The sequence below is a fragment of the Aegilops tauschii genome, chromosome 3 (assembly GCF_002575655.3).
Source record: "Aegilops tauschii subsp. strangulata cultivar AL8/78 chromosome 3, Aet v6.0, whole genome shotgun sequence".
Classification (NCBI taxonomy): domain Eukaryota; kingdom Viridiplantae; phylum Streptophyta; class Magnoliopsida; order Poales; family Poaceae; genus Aegilops; species Aegilops tauschii.
In genome coordinates, this window is record NC_053037.3 from 618044790 (window position 1) to 618055675 (window position 10886).

The 10886-nt window shown below is 44.3% G+C and overlaps 1 protein-coding gene across 1 annotated transcript; it reads right to left on the minus strand.

Moving 5' to 3' along the window:
* Positions 1-428: 428 nt before the first annotated feature.
* Positions 429-2069, minus strand: LOC109747715 (uncharacterized). The gene is made up of 6 exons (XM_020306735.4): positions 1717-2069; positions 1450-1533; positions 1314-1353; positions 1139-1207; positions 899-1008; positions 429-798 (listed from the first exon to the last, which is right to left on the minus strand). Exons 1-6 carry the CDS (start codon positions 1953-1955, stop codon positions 663-665), a joined length of 678 nt encoding a protein of 225 aa, XP_020162324.1. The 5' UTR covers positions 1956-2069; the 3' UTR covers positions 429-662.
* Between the last annotated feature and the right edge of the window lie 8817 nt (positions 2070-10886).

Consider the following 10886-nt stretch of genomic DNA (forward strand, 5'->3'; position numbering starts at 1 on the left):
TAAAACAATATTTCAAATTTCAATAAATATTCACAAATTTTGAAATTGTTCCCATATGGAAAAAAGGAAAACCACAAATGAAACAAGAAAAAACAAAATATAAAAACACAAGAGTAAAAAATTACCCGATCTATATAGAACCTTGTCAAAACCGGAAGGGAAGTGTCCTTAAACAGTTCTACCGATGACTAAAATGGGTCGACCCAGATAAGAGAGGATGCGACGCGGGGGTGCGCGTTACGTGTCTATCCACCGAGCTACACACTAAAATGGTCACGATTGTCTCACTTCACCAGGTTTTCGAGCTCCAATGACGTGCTTGTTTGCTCTTCTGCTTCCCTTGACCTTCCTCTTCACCCTCGCCTTTCGTCCGTGGTGCCTATAAGCTAGTCTTTGGTTACCCTTAATTCGCAATAGCAACCTTCGAGTTTCACAGCTTCATGATTGATGTAAGCTATACCGAGAAGACCAACACAATGTTTTTTTTCTTCTTTTGACTTTTTTCTCAATACATCATGATAAATGGCATTACAATAATTTTGGAGTACACAATATATCTATTTTTACTTTTGTTTTTTTGTCTATGGAAATGGATCCCAAAACCTCCAACCACCTAGATAGGAGTATTCGGAGTAGAATGAAACCAAATCATAGCGACTAAATCATGGGGTGGGGTCTTTGCCGAAGCCCATGAGAACATGAGTGAGCAGCATGGCTCCCCGGCGGCTCGTCTGCGCCAGCCGTCCCAACAACGGGAAGCTCACCGTCTCCCTGTTCTTGAGAGGCTTCTTGTCCCACCTGCATATGCATTATAACAATTAACACACTAACTAGCTAGATGGTAGCATCTCGATGATTAGGTTTGGTGACAGAAAACATCGAGCTTGTTGTAGCTTACCAGTCCTGGTGCCTGACGACCTTGCCATCCTCAACGTCGAGTGTGATGAGGGACTCTAGGTCAACATCCTTGCCAAAGACCTTGTAGTGTTGCTTGTTGTCTATCAGTATCTGCAGTCATGCACCACCCATTGTATTGATATTCCGATCACGTTTGTAAAGTATGTTCATCGTTACTATACAAAGTATATGCGTGGCTACGATTGAATGCAGAAGGGTGATGTCCAAATGAGTTGATTACCTGGGATTTCCCCGGTCCGGTCGCGTTTTCCTTTATCGTGTACTCTACGATCTTGGACTCACCGAATACCTGACGACGCACGAGTCTTTGGATTAGTTTATGCAATAACATCGAATGTATATCAAAAAGAAAGAATAAACACCCATGAATAAAGCATATGAAGGTGCATATGTACCTTAGGCATCGTGTAGAAGGCTGATTTGATCTGCTTGACGCTGCGATCAGATCGAACAGAATTCGATTAAAGAAGGCACATGGATGATGGATCATATGGAGAAGAAATTCAGGCAACAACAAACTCAATTGCATACCCATGGGCACGCATAAGCGGGTCCTCGAACGTGGCATTGGGCGCGTACATCTCGAAGTCCCGTGCCGTGGCGCATGATCCGTATCTGCGGTGATTTGCCATGAGCGCCGCGGTGAAAGACTATTGAAAAAATTACATAACTACAGAATGATTCGAAAAATAGTCGAGCTGGACAATTATGTATAAATAAAGTTAAGCTGGGACGCATGGACAACACAAGCAGAGCAATACAGCAGAGCAGAGGTTGATTTGAGCAGTTAGTAGTTACATGTTGAGGAGATGCGGCATGATGCGCTCGGACACGCCCCCGCCCGCCGCCGCCTGCGTCGACGCCTTCGCTCCCGCGGCCGCCGCCATGCCTGCCGTCGTCGAGAACAATAATCTCTGCCTCGCGGGCGCGAGGGCAGCAGAAGCAGCGGCTGCGCGGAGGAAGAGGGCAGACGGGGCGGACGGCAGGAGCAGTCGCAGTCGGGAGGCGGAGGTGGCGCAGAGAGCGGGGGGTGGCATGCGATGCGAGCGGACGCGCGCGCGGCGGCGAGAGGAGATGGCGAAACAGGGGATGGAAGCTTGGCTAGCTAGTTGTAGACGAAAGGGAAAGGGTGGAGTTGAAATGTACTAGTTGCAGTAGCAGAGCCGCGTCCGTTCCTTGGTTGACGGCGTGCGCGGCGGAGGACGGCGCCACGTCGGCCGGCCGATCTGGTGGCGGGCGCTGCCTCCACGACGCCAGCGGCCACCGCCAGCCTCGTGTGTGGATCGTCGTTCGGGCCTTTCATCTCGCAGGCCGGGCTATCTAGCTTTAGCTCGCCTAGAGCCCATTCAATTGAGGTGCGCCTTACGCGAGAGCTCGATAGGCCTGGCTTAATTTCATGTTTTTTTTGTTTATACTTCCAAATATTCTAAATACATACTCCCTCCGTTCCTAAATACCTGTCTTTCTAGAGATTTCAACAAGTGACTACATACGGAGCAAAATGAGTGAATCTACACTCTAAAATATGTCTATATACATCTGTATGTGGTAACCATTTGAAACCTCTACAAAGACAAATATTTAGGAACGGAGGGAGTATATTACAAAAAACACTTTCCATAATAAAAGTATTTGAACAAAATATATTCACAAAGCATTTGAACGATATTGAATGTGTATACAGAAAAAAATGTTTCCCATGTATACACAAAATATAGAATGTGTGTGAAATTTTTTGATTACATAATTAACAAATGTCTATCACGCATTTGAAAAAATGTTGAAAAATTATATGAAAATTGTTAGTCAAGCATTTGAAAAATGTTTAATGATTATAGAAAACATGTTAACCATGTGTTCAAAATATATTTAACATGTATTTCGAAAATGTTAAGTAAACATTTGAAAAATGTTAAATGTGTATAAATAATAATAACAATGTAATAAAAAATAATAATCTTGTATTGAATTAAAAAATGCTAAACTTGAATTTGAAGCATTGTAATCAAGCAACAAATGTTAAATGTATATAGGAAAAATGTTGACCATGTATTAAAAAATAGTTGATCTTTCATTTGAAAAAATGTTCATCATGCATTTGAAAAAAAATGCGTATACAAAATGTTGACCATGCATTAAAAATTATTATTCTTGTCTTATTTTGTTTAATAAAGCATTTTAAAAATGTGTATAACAATATTGACCATGTATTCTAAAAAATTTAAACTTGTATTGAAAAAACGTTAATATTTTATTTAAAACATGTATAGAAAAATGTTGACCATATATTCATAGACCAAGGAAGAAACAAAGAAAAAGATACAAAATGATGAAAACCAAGAAAGAAACTAAATAAAAACGAAGAAAAAATAGAAATGAAAGAAAAGCAAAACCCCATCAAAACTGAGAAAGAAACAAAGAAAGACAAAGAACAAAGAAATAAAAGAAAAGGAGGCAGTGAAATCCGTGAAAAAACTAAGAAAACTGGTGGGAAAAACATAGGATTGAAGAAAACAGTTGAAGAAATAGAGAAAACCGAAAAAAGGAAAACGAAAAGGGAAAAACATGGAAGAAACCACCACGAGCGATCATCTTGATCGGAAACAACGAACGAAAAAAAAGACGAAAAAGGTGACGGTCTAGTTCTGTAGCAGGTGTGAAAATGTGTCAGACGAGACACAAGAAACACTCGCAATAAACAAGATACAGCCTTTGCGGCGCCTATACCTCGCTTCAGGTTGGAGCGCTCGCCTCAAGCGCATGCGCTAATGGTCCGATCAAGCACACGGGGCATTAAGCTCTTATTTTTTCGCATTTTTGGTTTTTGTGTTCTGTTTTCATTTTTTTACCTTTATTTATATTTACATATATATAAAAATAATAATTAATGTTAATCACGCATTTAAAAATGTTAAACATGTATAAAAAATGCTTTTAATGCATAAAAAATGTAGAATGTGTATGAGAAAAGTTGACATCAATATATATGTTTGAAAGTAATCATGTAATGGAAAAATGTTAACACGTATATAGAAAAATTAATGTATAAAAAATGTACAAGGCGTGGGGAAACAAGTAGACATCAAAAATAATATTTTTAAATTTTTTAGTTATGCATTATAAAAATGTTAAACGTGTATATAAAAAATGATGCTGGTGTATAAGAAAAATGTAAAATGTGATTCTAAATATTTGTTTGAGATAAAATGGTAATCATGTATTGAATAATGTTAAAACGTATTTCGATTTATTTTCTATGTGTACAAAAAATGTATAATGTGTGTGAAAAAAACCAGCAAATAAAGATATATGTCAAAAAATCTTGATAATATATTTGAAAAATGTTAAAGGTGTATACCAAAAATTTAGACTTGTGTATTTGAAATGATGATGACCATGTATTCAAAAAAGTGTTCAAAACATCTATCAAAAGAAAAAAAATACTATCTGAAAAAATGTTCGACGTGTATCAAAAAAATATTACAGTGTGTATGAAGATAAAAAATGTAGATTGTGTACCAAAGAAAATTACACATGTGTATGAAAAGAACAACGATAGAAATAGACAAAGAAACATAAAGGAAAGCAAAGAAAACGTAAAGAAAAAGGAAGAAAGATCATCAGACTACACATGTCGTAGATTTCCTAAACAATGTGTTACTTGTGTAGGTCTTGAGATCATGTTGCATGGGCCCTTAAATTGGACAACACGTATGGAGTTCACCATAGTATAACAACTTACTAGATAGATTATAAGACTACAAACACAAATAACGACATATAGACTAGGCACAAATGAATCTTATCACTCACCTACATCTCCCATGCCGAGGGGAACTACTCACTCATCATAAGAAAATAACCAATCATCTCAAGGGATAAACCAATGGAAATCATATCAATAACACGCGGAAGACCCACAATGAAATGAATGATCCAAATAGTCTTGATCCGCAGATGAGTGTGAATAGAGTTTACAACTTGTTCTTACAAATTGGAATTCCTCTTACAATAGTGAAGGATGAAATGGTGATGGATATGAAAGGACCAAATCAAAGAAGATCTCTAGTGGTTGTCCGGACTTCTTCTCTCACGAAAGTGTCTTGTATAGATGTTGTGGAGCTACTGGTGCCTCAGACGAACATCCATGCAAGCGGGTGTGCTCACATGGAAGGTTGTCTTTTGCTCTGCTGCACCTGGTGGCTTGGCCTCCAACATGGAAGTTGCTCCATTTCAATTGATTTGCAATAATTCTCCTTTGTTTCCTTCGGCATATTATATTTTCTGCCAAACAACGGAAAAATGGAGTTTCTTCTCATTTGAAGGGTTAATGTTAGAAATAACCGAGAAGCAGCGGCGGAGGCAGGGGGCGAGCAGGGGCCTCCCCCATATTGCATACTAGCCCCCCCCCTATCCCAACGTGTGTACACTTAAAAAAGGAGAAAAAAAGCCTAAGTAAAAGCCCACTAGCGGCCATTCTAAAAAAGAAATAGCCCACCAGCGGCCAGATGGCAAAGTAGCCTCTGATACTCCTCGAGCTACGTAACTGTGTTCTTTCCTCCGTATTTGGGCAAATTTGACAATTTTGACCTCTGGACGAAATCAATTCACAGAATGAACTGCCCGTGAAACTATGTCACACCGATGACCTTTTTGTGTAGCGCCCGCCACGCAGGCGCCACACCCTACGGTGCAACGCCTAGCTCGGGGGCGTTGCACGCCAGTCCACCGTGGCAGCTGTCGGTGTCAAAACCGACGGATCTCGGGTACGGGGTCCTGTACTGTCCGTCTAAGGCGGATGGTAACAGGAGGCGGGGGACACGATGTTTACCCAGGTTCGGGCCCTCTCGATGGAGGTAATACCCTACTTCCTGCTTGATTGATCTTGATGATATGAGTATTACAAGAGTTGATCTACCACGAGATCGTAGAGGCTAAACCCTAGAAGCTAGCCTATGGTATGATTGTTGTTGTCCTACGGACTAAACCCTCCGGTTTATATAGACACCGGAGGGGGCTAGGGTTAAACAGAGTCGGTTACTACATATCTGTATTGCCAAGCTTGCCTTCCACGCCAAGGAGAGTCCCATCCAGACACAGGACGAAGTCTTCAATCTTGTATCTTCATAGTCCAACAGTCCGGCCAAAGTATATAGTCCGGCTGTCCGAGGACCCCCTAATCCAGGACTCCCTCAGCAGCCCCTGGGCCCGCACCCGGCAGTGCAGCGGCTCCGAGCTAGGCGCCACACATGTAACGTGCAGCGCCTCCGTGCTAGGCGCTACACATTTAAAGTGCAGCGCCTAGCGCCTAGGCGCTGCACTGTGACTTATCCAGCCACTTGGCTGGCCCCCCTCCCCCACTGCCCCCACACCACACACTCCAACCCGAGCTTTGCCCCCTCTCCCACTCTCCCCCCTCTCAAATCCTCTCCCAAATCTTGCAATTTTGAAGAATTTGTCCGTGGATTTCAACGTCAAACCCTCCCTCAAGGTAATCTTCTCCGATCCCCTTGTTTTGATCCAAGTAATGTTATCAAATTTCTCATTTGTTACTAGTTTGGGGAAACCCTAGTTTTATTTGGATCTAGAGATTTGCATGGAGATGTGAGATGTTTGTTTGCCAATTTCCTATGATTAGGCTTTGTTAGTATGTTAGGGTTATTCTTATGGGTGTTCTTATGTTGGTGCTAGGGTTAAGTTTAGGGGTAGGGTTATGGTTATGGTTAGGGTTAGGGTTGTTGTTTGATGGAAGCAATGTTAGTACTCATGGAAGCAATGTTACCTTGTTTTCTTTGAATGCTTATAGGGATGGGAAGAACATGTGTGTTTGTTCATCATGGGGACAAAGACGCCTTCTTGAAAGGCAATATTGAACCGGACCCGGATGAGCTTGACATGGTGTTTGATAGTAGTCCTAGCTATGCGGAGCTCTTGCAACAAGTGAGGAAAGATTTGAATTGGATGGACCCTAGTGATATCGTTGAGTTGGAGGGAAGGCATAATGTTGGTTTTGGAATGCACATCAGTTGGAAGACAATGCGTGTCAACTCGGAGCAACGTTGGGTTGCATACAAGGAGACGGTGGCCGAATCACTAGAAAAGGCTCTTGAGTTATTTGCAACGAAGAAGGTTGATTCAAGTTTGCATTTGGACTTGAACCGGAACCCCTCCCCTTTGGTTGCTAGTAGCCCCCCACCCTTGAAGCGAGATGAAATTGTTGAACCTCTTTTGACCCAAGAAGTGAGGCCAACATTGAGCCCGTTTACAAACAACCAAGATGAAGCTTTGCAAGAGGACAATGATGAGTATGCGGACGATGACAATGAAGTTGATCTCCATGACAACAATGTGGGTGATCTCGACAAATATCATTTTGCAAGAGACAATGGACCATTCCATCCCTTTTCCCCGTGCATATGCATCGGACTCGGATGACGATGGTCCCGATGAAAAAGTTTATGCGGAGGGGTTCACGGTGAAGGAGGCCGAAGCTTTCGAGAAGGTATTCGGTCGGGATCATCGGACTACATTGTTCAAGGATTTAGTCTCGCGGATGAAGCCGTGGTAGATGGTGGCCAATGTGTATCTCTTGGGGTTAGGCCAAGCTCTCACCGTGATTTGGGAGACGACAAGAACCGGATTGCTAAAGGGTCTAAGTTCGAAACCTTGTTGGAATTGAAGATGTGGCTCGACAACTACTCGGCTACGCATTATCGTCCACACAAGGTGGTGAACTCGGACGTCAATGTGCGCTACACGGTTGCATGTGCATGTGAAGATGAAATATGTCTGTGGATTGTGCATGCAAGACCATGGAAAGGAGGTCCAACTTGGCATGTAGTGAGTTGTGTGCCAACTCACATGTGCCAAGGCAAAAGGGTGGATGGCAAGATTGTGTCCCAAGACCACAAACAACTCATGTCCGAGTTCATCGCTTACAGGCTCTCCAACTCAATATCCACACTTCCAACAATGAGCGTCCAACATGTCATTGACCTTGTGAAAGCCATCTTTCATTACAAGGTGAAGTACGGCAAGCCATGGAAGGCGAAGCAAGCCGCATTTAAGATGTTGTATGGTACTTGGGAGGAAGCATACAACCGAATCCCTAGGTTGTTGTTAGCCATGGCCGCGACAAACCCGGGCATGGTTCATGTGGTCGAGCCTCATGGGCACCAAACAACGGTTCATGAAGGAAGGAAAGTCCGAGTATTTGGCCGTGCATTTTGGGCGTTCGAGCAATGCGTTCGGGCTTTCGAACACTATAGGCCGGTCATCGCCATTGATGGCACGTTCTTGACCGAACAATACAAGGGCACCTTGTTGGTTGCGATAGCAAGTGATGCCAATAACCGGGTGTTGCCATTGGCATTTGCTTTGGTTGAGGTGGAGAACAATGACAACTGGGAGTGGTTTCTGCATATTTTGAGGACGAAGGTGTTACCCGCTCAAAGGGAAATTTGTGTCATATCGGATCGGCATCAAGGAATTCTTAACGCGGTGGAGATTGACATTCCCGGGCATGCTCCGTTGCACCATCGATGGTGCATGAGGCACTTTTGTTCGAACTTCTATAAGGCATGTGGCCTTAAGGAGTTGGCCAATGATCTTCAAGATTGTTGTCCCGCTTTCTCCGACAAGCGCTTCGCCACTTTGTACAACAAATTGCTCGCACACAAAAAACTTGATCCCGGGGGTCAAGACTTTCTCAATAGGCACATTCAATACCGGAACAAGTGGGCACGTGCTTTTGATGAAGATGGCCGGAGATACGGTCAAATGACAAGCAATATGGCTGAATGCTTCAATAGGGTGCTCAAAGGTGCACATGGATTACCCGTGACGACAATAGTTCAATACACATTTGACAAGATGAATGCGTCCTTTGTAAAGTACTCAATGGAAATGGATGCACAGATAACGGGTGAGAACCCGCGCAAGTACAAGTACAAGTTCCCACCGAAGGTTGATGAATGGTTGGTATTTCAATCACAGAAGGCGGACTCAGAAGAAGCTATATTATATGACAACGAAGAGTGGAAGTACGAAGTGAAAGAGCCAGGAGGAACCACAAACGATGGCCGGCAACATGGAGGTCGGGCTTTCAAGGTCTCGTTAACACAATGTGATTGCACTTGCGGGAGGCCATTGTTGCTTCATCTCCCATGCTCACACTTGTATACCGCCGGTCGCGTTAGGAATGTGGACATCAATCACCCACGCACCGTGAGGGAGTCGGAGTTCTCAATCATGACGGTCAAGAAAACATGGGCTCCCTGCTTTCACCCGAACTTTAACCAATCACAATGGCCGGAGTATCATGGAGTTCAACTATGTCCGGATCCGGAGTTGAAGGTTGTTCAATGGGGTAGACGTAAGACAAAGCGTCTTAGAGGCGACATCGAAGGATGGGGCCATGGTGGCCGCTGTCGGTGTCAAAACCGGCGGATCTCGGGTAGCGGCTCCCGAACTGTGCGTCTAAGGCGGATGGTAACATGAGGCGGGGGACACAATGTTTACCCAGGTCCGGGCCCTCTCGATGGAGGTAATACCCTACTTCCTGCTTGATTGATCTTGATGATATGTGTATTATAAGAGTTGATCTACCACGAGATCGTAGAGGCTAAACCCTAGAAGCTAGCCTATGGTATGATTGTTGTTGTCCTACGGACTAAAATCCTCCGGTTTATATAGACACCGGAGGGGGCTAGGGTTACACAGAGTCGGTTACAAGGGAGGAGATCTACATATCCGTATTGCCAAGCTTGCCTTCCACGCCAAGGAGAGTCCCATCCGGACACGGGTCGAAGTCTTCAATCTTGTATCTTCATAGTCCAACAGTCCGGCTAAAGTATATAGTCCGGCTGTCCGAGGACCCCCCAATCCAGGACTCCCTCAGTAGCCCCTGAACCAGGCTTCAATGACGATGAGTCTGACGCGCAGATTGTCTTCGGCATTGCATGGCGGGTTCCTCCTCCGAATACTTCATAGAAGATTTTGAACACAAGGATAGTGTCCGGCTCTGCAAAACAAGTTCCACATACTACCATAGAGAGAATAATATTTCCACAAATCTAATCTGCTGACGACTTTTCATAACGTGACATCACACCACGGCCTGATCATTATTCGAACCGTTTTTCTCAATCAGCCTGCCACTGCACGTTTTGCGAGGCGATTTTATTGGCACGTCTTGTCGAAGCAGAGATCGTGTCCCCCTTATTATGGGATTCTCATCAATACGGATGTGGGTAACCCAATCGTGCCCGTTGGTATGACTCCTCGATTTTAGGCAAGTCCCAAACGGCCACAAGGAGGACGCTTGATATTCACCCCCTTTATAAAGAGGCCAAGGCCTGTCCTTTTTCTTCTCGTACTCGATCGAATCCTTCCCCCGCCTCGAGTTTCAACACCCAAGGCTCGGGTCAGGCGCTTCGGACCTTCAACCATGTCCGGATCCAACCTTCAAGGTCGGTGGATGCCCTCCTCTGTCACAGAGGAAGACATCAAGAAGCTAAGAGAGGCTAGGTATTTGACCGCCGAAATCTCGCACAGGCTACCTGCTCGTGGGCAGGTCATTCCCACTCCCGAACCCGGCGAGAGCGTCGTATTCATATCTCACTTCCTCCGAGGGCTAGGCCTTGTTCTAGATCCCTTTGTTAGGGGGCTCATGTTCTATTACGGGCTGGATTTCCATGACCTGGCCCCGGATTCCATCCTTCACATCTCGTCATTCATCATCGTGTGTGAAGCCTTCCTCCGCATTACCACACACTTCGGCTTATGGCTCAAGACCTTCAATGTGAAGCCGAAGATGATTGAGGGGCGACACACAGAGTGCGGGGGTGCCGTAATAAGCAAAGGTGCCGACTGTCGGTGTCAAAACCGGCGGATCTCGGGTAGGGGGTCCCGAACTGTGCGTCTAAGGCGGATGGTAACAGGAGGCGGGGGACACAATGTTTACCCAG